At 43.6% G+C, this 12767-nt stretch overlaps 3 protein-coding genes across 3 annotated transcripts; 1 reads left to right on the top strand and 2 right to left on the bottom strand.

Annotated features, from left to right (window-relative positions):
• Nucleotides 1-896: 896 nt before the first annotated feature.
• LOC129586491 (mas-related G-protein coupled receptor member A4-like) lies at nucleotides 897-2082 on the bottom strand. The gene is made up of 3 exons (XM_055479753.1): nucleotides 1341-2082; nucleotides 996-1262; nucleotides 897-916 (listed from the first exon to the last, which is right to left on the bottom strand). The coding sequence occupies exons 1-3, from the start codon at nucleotides 2080-2082 to the stop codon at nucleotides 897-899; spliced, it is 1029 nt and encodes a 342-aa protein (XP_055335728.1).
• Nucleotides 2083-7100: 5018 nt separating this feature from the next.
• Nucleotides 7101-9130, top strand: LOC129586490 (uncharacterized). Its single transcript, XM_055479751.1, has one exon. It carries the CDS (start codon nucleotides 7127-7129, stop codon nucleotides 9128-9130), a length of 2004 nt encoding a protein of 667 aa, XP_055335726.1. The 5' UTR covers nucleotides 7101-7126.
• A 1783-nt stretch (nucleotides 9131-10913) lies between these two features.
• Nucleotides 10914-12049, bottom strand: LOC129586655 (uncharacterized). Its single transcript, XM_055479976.1, has 3 exons — nucleotides 11946-12049; nucleotides 11562-11681; nucleotides 10914-11054 (listed from the first exon to the last, which is right to left on the bottom strand). The coding sequence occupies exons 1-3, from the start codon at nucleotides 12028-12030 to the stop codon at nucleotides 10924-10926; spliced, it is 336 nt and encodes a 111-aa protein (XP_055335951.1). The 5' UTR covers nucleotides 12031-12049; the 3' UTR covers nucleotides 10914-10923.
• Nucleotides 12050-12767: the final 718 nt, after the last annotated feature.

The following is a 12767-nucleotide window of genomic DNA, read 5'->3' as shown; positions in this document are numbered from 1 at the left end:
TATTTTATGTTACACAAGAAAGCTGCCAGCGACTGAAGGTACACTTAGGTACATTACGCAGCCAGGAGCACATCATTGGAGCATCAGTTGCATCAATCTTGTTTCGTCAAAGGTCATGCACATATTCTTGGGTTACGCAAGCCCTTGTCAATAATGGCGTAGCGCCCCGCTGTATCGTAGAAGTTCAGTTCAGTTTCTGGTTCATATTAGATTCCGCTGTTTTACAGAGTAAACAACCTGTTTATGAAACGCTCTGTACAACAGTTTTCAGGCAAGTGCAATGGTTGCTGGCAGTGAAACAACTCAAAACAGACAACTAAGTGACAGCAGTGAATGGGATAGAGCAGCGCTTTGCAGCGGGGTTTTAAGCAGCCGCTCAAGTCGCGGAAACTACCGAATATACCGGATATACCGTTGACCGAACATGGATGTACCGTACTGATAGCCCATTATAGCGGCTCGATCAAGTAGCCTTACAGAGTTTGTGTACGCGAAATCAGCACTTTCACAGTGTGCGCTGGCTGCTTGTGCTTCCGAACGCACGAGCATGCAAACGCTGCATGTGTGCTGTTTTCCCGTACACAAAATCTGTGGTGCCCACTGGATCGAGCCGCTACAGTATGTTTGACCTATTCTTACAGCTTCCTTCATGGTTTCAGTTACTACCAAAATGTTTACCATCTTGCAGTGCGAAAACTAACAAGCCGTTCGATGTGTTGACAGTTTTGAAAACGTAAACGTTCTAAATGCTGCTTTGGTTAGTGGTGATCGAATCAAGGGATCGATTTGCTCTGCGAAAACTATTTCTGTTTTATACATGAGTAATTCTGTTGTTGTTGTTGTTGTTTTGAACGACCTACCGTAAAACGTTTAACATTTTTCCCTTAGCGTACGTATCACCATCCAAAATATTGCACTGCAAAATGTCTTTGATTTTTTTAATTTTTTCCCAACGCGATACAAAGTATTTCTGAACCAAGTAAATGCTGCTGTACCACCCGTACACGGATTGTATTCAAAGTATTTTCGTATTCTATCAAATGCCAAGGTGAATACAATAGGGTCAACAACAGCTTGGAAGTTGAAAATAAGGTTAATCACTTGTGTCACATATGGATCATAAATTGAGGAAAAGCTTAGTTTGATGTACCAAATCATACTCGGGGTCCAGAAGAAGAAGACCGAAAGAGTCAGTAGCAGCAGCAACCAGGAAGTCTCTTTATTCTCATCAGCTTTTCTCTTGTACACTTTCATCACTACTGCTAAAAACAGAATCTCATTACACATCCGCGAAATGCAGGTGCACATCTATTTTTAAGCACAATTATTGTATCGCTTACTGTCTTTGTTTGCGGTATAACTAGCGCCGTCGTTGGTGTCACTGTCTGCCGATTTTGCAATCTGACGCGTCCCGTGCTTCTTCCGCAAGATATAAGGGCATCCAGCCAGCATAATTATCTCGCTAATTACCAGCACCATCTGGGCAAAAGTGTTCCATGTCTTCAGGATAACGCTGTTGATGACATCCACAACACAACCTTTCGGCATATTGGATTTGGACAAGAGCGTGGCGTTAAAAACGATTCCCGGAACTATGATAACGTGCATGATAATCCAGGAGATGCCGCACAGAATAGTGGTTATGCGGACTGTGTGATGCTGCTTGTAATGAATGGGTGCGGCAACGGCCCAGATGCGGTTAATCACGATCAGTAGATGGCCGAAAATACTGATATTACCTACGCAATATTGTGCGTATAGGTAAAATGAGCAGGCCGGCAATCCAAACGAAAAATCAGCCATATCATCCACAGCAAGGTCCAGCGGTGTATAGCAGATAAAAAACACGAGATTTGCAATTAGCAGATTCAAAACGTAAATTAGGAACGGATTTCGTGCGACTTCGCGAGGCTGGTGCAGTAAGATAAGTAAAATTGTGCTGTTAAATAGTACCGCTAGAATTAGATTGGTAATTTCACAGATATCATAAGCTCCCAGCGGTGGCTGGGAACGCGACGAGTTGGTTGCATTCAGCATGGTTTCATTTGTGGTGAAATTAAGAAAGGCCTCGTGATTATGCATTGCCGGTGTGGATCACGCAATTTTGCACGATTAATGATGATGAGACTGCTGTCACATCGTTGAAACTGTCAAGAAGTACTTTCCACGACATTTATATTCCAGGAAGCTGCTGTGTGATGTGGCGACGTGGTGAAGATGGTGACAGTTGAACAATCCCGATCGTGCCTCCTACGCCTTGATCTGGACACGTAATAAGACCGCAGACATTGTTGGATCTGGAATTCTGGAAATTGTTGTTGTCAAAATAAACGGCGTGATAAAAAATGAATGTGCGAACGCCAAACGACCCAGAGCACGACCACCGAGGTGTGTTTTGATAATAAGAAAATGCCTGGTTGTTAGAAAATAATTTGAGAAGCTGCGGTATGGACGGAATCTGGCTGACAAGAAACCGGACATCTCCATTATGCCCACTGAAGTAAGACTAATACGGAACTTCACCGGTGAGCTGTGAATTAAACTGACATTTACGCCACCTACATCAACAAGTAAGCAAGATTAACAGGATATAACTGACGTCAAAGAATCGATAGGTACCTTAATATTCAGATGCCGCGGCTATCCTATGAGCACGCTAGGCTTGGCTATTTATACTAATTAGACGGCTAAATTGACATCAGCATGTAATACGTTTAATTACGAGCTATTTAGAACGGGTAATTTCTGAAAACTGCACTAGAATTGTGCGTTCTATAAATCGTAATACGATCGTTGGCGCTCGAGAGGAGCCCGAGGCCGTATATGTCAAGCACACCTTCACACCAGCGGATGCAGTTTATTTACCAGCGTTGATAATGAATCAAATTATCTTATTAATTTTAACACAGATACGATTCCTAGATGAATGTTTGTGGATAGGAAAATGCCATCCCAATGTGGCAGCATGTTTAATCATTCCATGCACGATAGTTTAGTCTAGTCTCGTTAACGGTTAACCTTAACAACAGGCATGTTGTTTACAGGCATGTTGTTACAGGTTCTACAGACTGGGCACCATTTTGATAGCTGCTTGCTTTTAGACATGGAAATGGAAGTGCACATGTAATACTGTACGTACTGTAATACAAACATAATACCACACCACAATAAAAGGCGAACTGAAAACAGTATCGGGACCAACGTACAATACGGCATACAGGCCTGTATATTATATCACGCTACCGTGTCCACATTCCGGTAAGTACGAGTAATTAATAAAAAATCGGATCTGGCGCTGTTTACGTAGTGATGTGCTGAAAGCATCTAACCATGATCATTATTTGATTACTTGACAAGCATGTAGTGATGATAGCCGCCGTTAATTACGTAACACATTCGTCACTCAGAAGTCGACATTTATGAGAATAGAAGACTGCATACACACGCTGGCGAAACTTTCCGGAGGTATGTTGAACTTCCTGCCCGTATGATTTAAACTGAAATTGACTAGAAAGCGCCCTAGTGCAAATAATATCCCAACAGGACTAACAGTTATTAATAGCTTTTGAGCAGACGAACTCGGAGATCACATTACCTCACCTCGAGCCTTTCTTGAGAAACCCGGAAGTACTGTACCCGCGCGAGTTTAAGGGACAGTGAATTCCCCTGGACTGCCCGCACTAGACGTCGGTTTCTTTGATGTCAAAGAAGCCGACGCCTAGTGCGGGCGGTCTGGGGCAAGTTTCTGTCCCTTAAACTCGCGCGGGTACAGTAGGTTGTTATTCCAGACGTACGGAAATGCCGGGCTAGCTGACGAATAGCGGTGAAATCTTTTTGTTCAGCAGCTGTGAAGCACAGCAGTCATCGGTACGTTAGAGGAAAAGGGTGAAGCCTTATTGTCGCTGAATACCTAATAATATCCGTGGAAACTGTGGAATCCGGAGGAGAATACCGTAAGCGAATAAGACTAGGAAAACAAATGTACAAATGTACGAAGTTGACCGAATCTGCAACTGATCAGTCTTTAGGGATGCAAGTCCACTTGATGTGCTTATATGTGTGCTCCATGCTTATCAAGTGCTTGTATGTACGTACACTGTACATACTTGTATCGCGTATTCCGAATTGATGGATTAGTCAGATTTCGAAAACATAAATTAGATTTTGAAGAAAAATACTTTGAATTAATTTTGTAAGCGGCATCAGTTGCGGTACCTTGTTTTGCTGTAATTCAACTGTTTTGTCTTTTTCTGCACAAAAAAACATTACAGTGAAAGCTTTAACTACATAATAATAAAAACGAAAGTAAAGTTTGGAGTTGCTGGTGCATGTTTCCTTGCATAAAATGTCCGCGAGGGTTTGTTAATATTGATTATTGCGCCAACCCAACAACTAAAAACATCATCACTAATCCGCCAAGGAGCACAGGTACAGATACATCCACAAAATGAGCGACCTGAGCTGCGGCAGACGCTAGAGAACCAAATAGAAGCAGTAATAACCTATTTGTTACAACAGCCTAAGAAAATCTTGATTTTTATCAGGGAAGAATTTTGATGCAAATCTACAGGCTGCTCGATATAACTTACAGGTAAATCAACGAAATTAAAAAGCCAAAAACGGAAAACACTGATCCAACCTCATCGCAATCGCACTGCTCCATTACGGCACACCCACAATCTGAGATAAGCCGCAGAAAATCGACATAACCGGTATTCCTCAAAGAGGTTTACAAGATCGCTATAGTAGTTTACTATGGGGCTCCGCTATAACATAAGCAAAATCGATCGAGTTTTCAAGTTTTAATTAAGAAAACTGCGTAATACGCAAGGGCGATGTTTCTTACCGATAGGTCACATAAAACAAGAGTACTTCTCAAGGGGCCTTCCTGCATAACTTGTAGCATGTGCCCCCGAGGACGGTACTGCTAAGATCTACTCCATTAGCACACTACGGAATAGTTCTACAGAGTATAAGAGGTTGCGTAAAATAGTTTCTGGGCTATCGGAGTAATGCAGGTTATCAAAATCACGGGTATTCCTCTACAGGGCTAATCCATTTGAAGATGTTATTCTGTTTAACGGGAGCCTGGATGCTGAAATTCCCAAACGTAATACCCTTTATCATCCGGTGAACCTGAAGAACTTTTCATGCATACGAGTACTCAAGAAATTTCGGAATTTCGGAAGACGGTATATGAAATTTAATCGTTTTCAAAGGTCGCTGGACTTAACGCACGTCATCTGCCATTCCGTTTCTTTAGATACTAGTATTACTGATTTCTGTACAAGCGTTGCGTCATTAACGATTAATGATAAAAAAGGGAGTAAAATTTCCCGAACACCAAAATGGCAGCGCATGTAAAACTGATAACAAAGACCCCAGATTCCCATATGCATCGCCACAGAAGATATTATAATATTTAAGATCATCAGCACAACGAAAATGCAACCAAAGCATTCGGTAAAGAAACGACATGCAGCATCTCCGAATGCCATGTGGTATGGACCGTGATTTACTCCAGAATACATCGCACGTAATGCGTAGCAGTACCTTGTAGTCTTATACACGAGTAATTCCTTATGCAAATGGTGCAAAGCGGGGTCTTTATCTGAGTCATCTGCAATACCTACCATTAACTGTTTTTCGCGCTCTTGTATCGCCTCTCCCACGGAAGCATAACTACTGTGTCGATTATCAGAAAGCTAATACGGTATTAGCTAGGATAGCTACTGCGGAAATACGAGTGTAAGTTGCGCCCTGAAGTACAATTCAAATGAATTTTTGATGATCCGTCATTTTTCTAGACGAGAAAAAAGACAAGGCTTGTGACAGCAACCAACACTGAAAACAATGGCTGGTTACCGGCAGAAATGACAATATTCACGAAGCGTCGCAAAAAATTTTGTAGTAGCTTTGCGTCCTCCAAAGAGCAATGGTATTAACAATGCTTCCCAGTTTCCATTAAATAAATATGTAAATGGCAATGCTGGCATTTGGTGTGAATTTCGCTGCCTCAGGAGTCAGGATCGCTTGGCAAATATCCAAATTATTTTCGTACATCCGTTTTCATATGCTTTTTATTATGTACAGTCTGCATTTAATAGTTTTCAGACTGTTTTGCAATTTCAGTCTGTCGAGGATAGTCCAGCAAACGTACCACATAATGCACATAGGTATTTGCTTTACTTACAATACAGAGCGCCGACGCACAGCATGCAAATACAGATATGTACGTTCTTCTGGAACAAAACTTCGCGCACTATTTACGTACAGATATGCAAGAACATTTATTTAGGCAGATTAGACAAACGCAACAGGACAATATTAGCAGCATATCAGGATTTTTACCAAGAAAGTGCTTTAATGTAAATGTAAAGATCGCTAGCTATAAGGTAATAGTAAATCCATGAAAAGAAAAAGCCGGCCATAAATAACCATAGTCCAGCCATAGCGCACCCTGTACCGCAGTACGTCTCCACCGCGATGATAACCATACCCAAGATTTGAGATACGCCGCAGACTATTAAGGCAACGGATGTTCCCAACAGATGCGACGATTCTTTCCAACCGGTTATGCGTATACACGACCTCTGAATAAATTGATTCGTGTGGTATTCCTCTATGGTTAAAAAAGACCGATACACCTTTAAGCAGACTCAGTTGTGACCTATGAGCATTCGATTTCGGCCCGTAAAACATGCAACCGTTTTTGAATTTTGTGTTGTGTTAACGAAGATCAATCGCTTTCTACGACGAATAAATATAGGGGGAAAAATGAGTCTAGCCGAACCAGTCCCGTGTACTTCTGACGTAAGCCAGCTGGTGGTTTACGTTGTGGCTTGACAGTGTTTTATGTAAAGCGCTGCTATTAAGGCTGTGCGGCATTGACGGTACATGTGGTTTTAGCTGCACCGGGCTACAATACAGTTGTAGCCTGCTTACCTGCAATTTGAGCTGTATCAGTCGTCAGCGCGTACTCTTTGGCAAAGAATACCAGTCTCCTTCCAAGGCATTCTGTCAGCATGATTTCTGGTTAGTACTGGTTACCTAATTTATTCTGTTCATACTCGTTTGTTACTGCTGATCCAATTCCTGAACGCAACGTGAATAATGTGTTGAAATTATGGATTTAACTTCGGGAGGAGCTGTGCCGTCCTCAAAGCCTTCTTTTCCTTGTTCAATCTGCGGATTTGTCTGCACGACCAAAAGCGCCTTCACCAAACACAACGGAAGCAACAAATGCAAGGAGAATGTGGTGCGTCGGCAGCGCGGACTGGACACATCAGCCACCAACCAAGTTTCCGCCACGGTCTCCAGTTCCAGCCTTCTAGACCAGGTGAAGTTTCTGAGAGCAAATTGTCGATTAGTAAAGCGTATTCCCAAAGGCGCTCGCAGAGCAGTCGCCACAGCGTTGAAGCGCGTAGTTTCTCGGTGTGTTACGGAAAACTCAGAAAAATCATGGGAAGACCTGCTTACGTTTGCATATTTCGTGTTTCGTTTACCAGGGAAAGCAAAGAGCGATCGAACCCAGTCTTTAGCCTCGCTGATTAAATGTAATATTGCTAGCTTTGAGTCAGGGGTTAGAGAAATTCCCGTCGCACCTGCCCAACCGCTACGTCCTTTTGATTTACCGAAATTCGTTCAAGGGAAAATTCAAAATGGCGACGTGTCAGGAGCTGTCCGCATTCTTTGTTCAGGAGACGCTCTTGCGCCCCGCACGGCAGCCACTTTCGCAGAACTGCAGAACAAACATCCGGCTGCCAACCCGGACGCTTGCTACCCAGTATTGTCTTCAGCTCAGAGAGATCAGATAAGCCGTGTCAAACAAAAAGAAATATTCGAAGCGATTACCAGCTTTCCGAACGATTCGGCTGGTGGTCTAGATGGGTTTAGACCGCAGCATTTCAAAGACATGATAAACGATATCACGGACGATAGCTCTGGCCAGTTGTGTGAAGTTCTAGCCCAATTAGCGGATAATATGCTAGCCGGTCGGGTTCCCGAAAAAATTGTGCCTGTACTTTACGGCGCAAGTTTAACAGCCTTAAATAAAAAAGGAGGAGGTATAAGACCTATTGCGGTCGGTAGCACTATACGCCGTATAGTCGCGAAAATTGTGATTAAACGCGTACAACAGCAAATGGGTGAAAAACTGAGGCCGAAACAGATGGGTTTCGGTAGTCCCGGCGGCTGCGAGGCAGTTGTACATGCGGCTAGACGTTTTGTCACAAGTCCATCAGATGAGGTGCAAGTTCTCGTAAAGTTTGATTTTCGTAATGCCTTTAACACGATCCATCGCGATAAAATGCTACAGTGTGTGCAATCCGAATTACCAGAATGTTTGCATTTTATTAGCCAGTGTTATCGAGATCCCAGTAGTTTAGTATTCGGCGAGTGGGACATTCTTTCCCAGGCCGGCGTGCAGCAGGGAGATCCATTAGGCCCTCTGTTATTCTCTCTTCTTATACTAGCGCTAATTTTGTCTTTGTTGTCGCCCTTGAATGCATGGTATCTAGATGATGGCGTCATAGGCGGCAAATTATGCGAGGTATTAGCTGATGTGGATAAGGTCATTGCTACTGCACATGAATATGGTCTAGAACTAAATCTCACAAAATGTGAATTCTTTGTTTTCGGCGGCACAGCGCTAGATCGTGAAATTGTGCGGGAAACGTTCATTAAGTGCCACCCAGAATTCTTACAACCCACTGAAAGTGAATTGTTACTGCTGGGCGCTCCTCTTTTGCAGGCCGCTATTCCTGATGCGATTGCCAAAAAGACCGAAGATCTGCAAAGGCTCTCTTCAAAGCTAAGTGTTTTGCCTGCTCATCAAGCATATTATCTCCTGCGTACCTGTATTTGTGTCCCAAAAATGAACTACCTACTTCGCGCTAGTCCGACCTGGCTCTGTACAGACGAGCTAGAAGTTTTTGATAGCGTGAGCAAATCGGCACTTGAGTCAGTTACCAATGTCAGATTTGATAGTGTCACTTGGGCTCAAGTTTCGCTTCCCGTTTCCAGTGGTGGGCTAGGGATCAGGCGTGTGGCAGAACTAGCGACTTCAGCCTATTTGGCTTCGGTTTACGCCACGTCGTCTCTGGTTTCAAGCATCGCTCTGAACGGATAAGCGACTTAGTGCACCAGTTGTGGCAAGCAGCTTCGGGTACAGAACTACCACAGAAAACCTTAGACGGTCACAGAAAGTGTGGATACAGGAGTAGTCAAAGTCTTGCGAAGTAATTGTAAATTTGTTTAAAACGATGTTACCCACTGTGCGCGCTTTTAGTTGCACAGCCGGAATCGGGAAAGTGGCTAAACGCCCTCCCGTACCTTCCCTTGGAACGTTGATGTCTGATGAAAGCTTCCGCGTAGCCGTCGGATTACACTGGCGCACCAATCTGCAGTCCTCATCTCTGCACTGACTGCCGTCAACCTGTCGACCAATACGGCCACCACGGACTTTCTTGTAAAAAGAGCGCCGGACGTTTCCTTCGCCACACATCCTTGAACGAAGTGATTCGCAGAAGCCTGGTTACTGCTAATATACCGGCTGTACTCGAACCGAGAGGGACTGATCCCGTGAACAATCGCCGGCCGGATGGTTTGTCACTACTGCCTTGGAAAAACGGATTACGACTGGCTTGGGATGTGACATGCGTCGATACAGTTGCCTTGTCTAACGTTATCAGCAGCAGTATTAAAGCTGGTGAGGCTGCCAGGAAAGCGGAAGAGGAAAAATGTAGTAAATACGAATATCTGGTAACCGAGTACGATTTTGTCGCTTTAGCTTTTGAGACTTTTGGTGTTGTCGGTCCATCGTATTTGAAATTTTTACGTGAGCTGGGTAAACGCCTAAAGGATGCTACTGGGTGAACGACGATCCTACGAGTTCTTGTTACAGCGTCTTAGCATCGAAATACAGCGCGGGAATGCTCTGTCGGTTACTTCAACTGTTCCACGTTCTGATGGTTTAAGTGCTGTTTACTTTGTTTTGTGATCTGTTTTTGTGTATGATGTTAAACTGCTAGGTAATGACTAAACCAATAAATATTCTTCATATTGCAGAAATGTAATTCTATGGATGTACGCAGTTCCATTTCCATCTGCGGAATGGCATTTCCAAATCCTGCAGTTATACGAGTGCTGCTTTAATACCTGTTATCAGTACTTGTAATCTTAATGACCTGGGACGCCACATGTGTGCACGGTAGCTTTGTCGCACATCGCGGCAACATCGAAGCAAGCGGGGGCAGCCGCGGCGCGCGCAGAGCAGGATAAAGTGGCAAAGTATCGGGAACTCACCCGAGACTACCTGTTCCGTGCAGTTGGCGTCGAAACACTCGGACCACTCGGACCGGACGCCTCTCGTTTGGTCACCGAAGTCGGGAAGATGATACAACAGGAAACAGGCGAGGTACGGGCGACGGAGTTCCTGCGCCAACGGATCAGCATCGACATCCAACGCGGGAACGCGGCCTCAGTCATGGGAACAGCACCAGCATCGGCTAACTTAGACGAAATGTTCTGCGTGATTAGGCCGCCCATTTCAGTAATCGGCTGAGCTGTGTATTCAGTACAAATCTTTCACTTTTATAGAAAATTTGCGACAAATTTTGAAGGTCAATTTTTCCACATTTGCTACTTTATCGGTTTCAGTAGAAAAGGCAAGGTGGTATATCTTAATAGCGGCGCTGTACATAAAACGCTGTCTAGCCGCAACGTAAACCACCAGCTGGCTTACATCAGAAGTACAAGGGACTGGTTCGGCTAGACTCATTTTTCCCCCTATATTAGTATGCCCAATTTTTAATTTCGCTAACCACTTGTTAAGCATAAGGCATGCGGATATATTACCTTGCACTTACCTCGTTCGCAGACCACTTCAAAGCAGAGCTTGCGCAAAACAGCCTCCGGACGATCTCAAGCATGCAGAGTGTCAGCGTCATCCAGTCCATTTGTTGGATCAAGCCATTTAAATACATCGTTCTGTCTGGTAGGGGCTTGCATGCTGACATTTCCAACAGTAATCCGGCCGGCCGCATTCGACGTACCTATTAATTATTCAACTGGATACTTGGAAGCTGAAAATGGAATATAAGAACTTATGAATAACATCATGCTTTCTCTTTTCCGTAATTTTTCTACCTGGATTAAGTACAGTGTAATTATTTTAGCTATGTAACGCTTTTCTTCAAACTCTGGGTTGGTAAAGCTGATAAACCATTATCTTAGAAATTGTACTGCCTTGAACTCGCAAATATTACTTGCTGTCGAGCTGTTACATTCCGGTAAAATATTTATCTCGGCATATCCCTGCATAGAATATGCCCTCCTTTAGTACAGTAAACATGAACTCTTATAATACTAGCTTAGGAAAATTTAACACGACTTTTTACATATAGAGCTGGGCTTTTACCAGGACAGTGCATTGTTATAAATGTAAAGATCGCTCGCTGCGAGGCAAAAGCAGAACACCGAAACTATAAAGCCAGCCAAGAAAAGCCTCAATCCCGTCATGGCGCCACCACAGTGCTTCTCTAAAGCGAGGATAACCATACCCAGGATTTGGGATGCGCCGCAGGCTATTAAGGCGATCGAACATGCCCACAGTCGCGACGACTCTTTCCATCCGGTTATGCGTATACACATTTGCTGTATCCATTTGCTACGATACTCCTCTACAATTCAAGAAAACTGTTATAGTACTAGAGATTTGCGCTAGGCACTCAGCACCTTGAGTCCCTGTGCCTAAAACGTGCACATGACGATAGTTATTGCAGTGCAAGCTTTTCTAAATAAATGTTATCGCTTTATTGAAGTTTGGTCGCCTTTGCGTATACAGGATATATATTACAATTTACATACATATCAGCATACGCTGCATACCAAATTTTTAGATTTGCCAATCACTTTTTGAGCATCAAGCACGAGTATGCATTTACCCCGTTCGCAAATAACTTCAAAGCAGAGTTTGCGCAAAACGGTCTTCAGACGATCCCAAGCATACAGAATGTTAGCATCATCCATTTTCTGAGTTGAATCCAACCATTTAAATACATCAGCCTGTCTGGAAGGAGCTTGCATGCTGACATTTCCAGCGCCAATATACCCACTAGCATTCGGCGTACCTAAAGATAACTCTGTTTTGTAATATATGAAATGATAAACCCAACTAATGCAGCAGAGTAGTGCAGGCTAATTCCTAATACCAAGTAACGCCTTAAACTAGCTATTACAAAGTACAGATACTCTAAATCTTTCATTTTAACTAAACGAAAAGAACCCGAGAAGAAGTATAATTCTTAGGAAAGGTCAGCGAACTCTACGTGCATCTACTGCCGCACGGCAACGGTATATTTGTAAAAGTAAATGTTACGTTGCAGGAAAACTTCAAAAGAACGTAGGAATACAAAAACAAAACAGTTTGCACAGTATCGAGAATTCGGTCACCTGAACGTACAGTGTCGGGCTTGGTAATTGACTCCCCAGATTCCCATTGCGATGGCTGGCACAATGTTAAGGACCATTATCAAGCCGCATCTCCAGACGCAGCATTCAGCGAAGACACTGCAGCAGCTACGCACACCAGATGGTACGAATCGTATTATGGCAATCTGCACGCAGTTGCGACCATCTTCCTTCGATTTCTTGCTTTCTTTAAATATGCGGCGAACCTTTCGATGCGCCATTTCCCTTACTTTACACGCCTGGGCTTTGATCGACCTCCATAAAGCTCCGTCACCAGTCTCTGGCTTCGGCTTTTG

This window comes from Paramacrobiotus metropolitanus, unplaced genomic scaffold (assembly GCF_019649055.1).
Source record: "Paramacrobiotus metropolitanus isolate TYO unplaced genomic scaffold, Prichtersi_v1.0 Parri_scaffold0000021, whole genome shotgun sequence".
Taxonomy (NCBI): Eukaryota; Metazoa; Tardigrada; class Eutardigrada; order Parachela; family Macrobiotidae; genus Paramacrobiotus; species Paramacrobiotus metropolitanus.
Note: the sequence above shows the minus strand (reverse complement) of the source record. Positions and strands in the feature narration are given on the sequence as shown.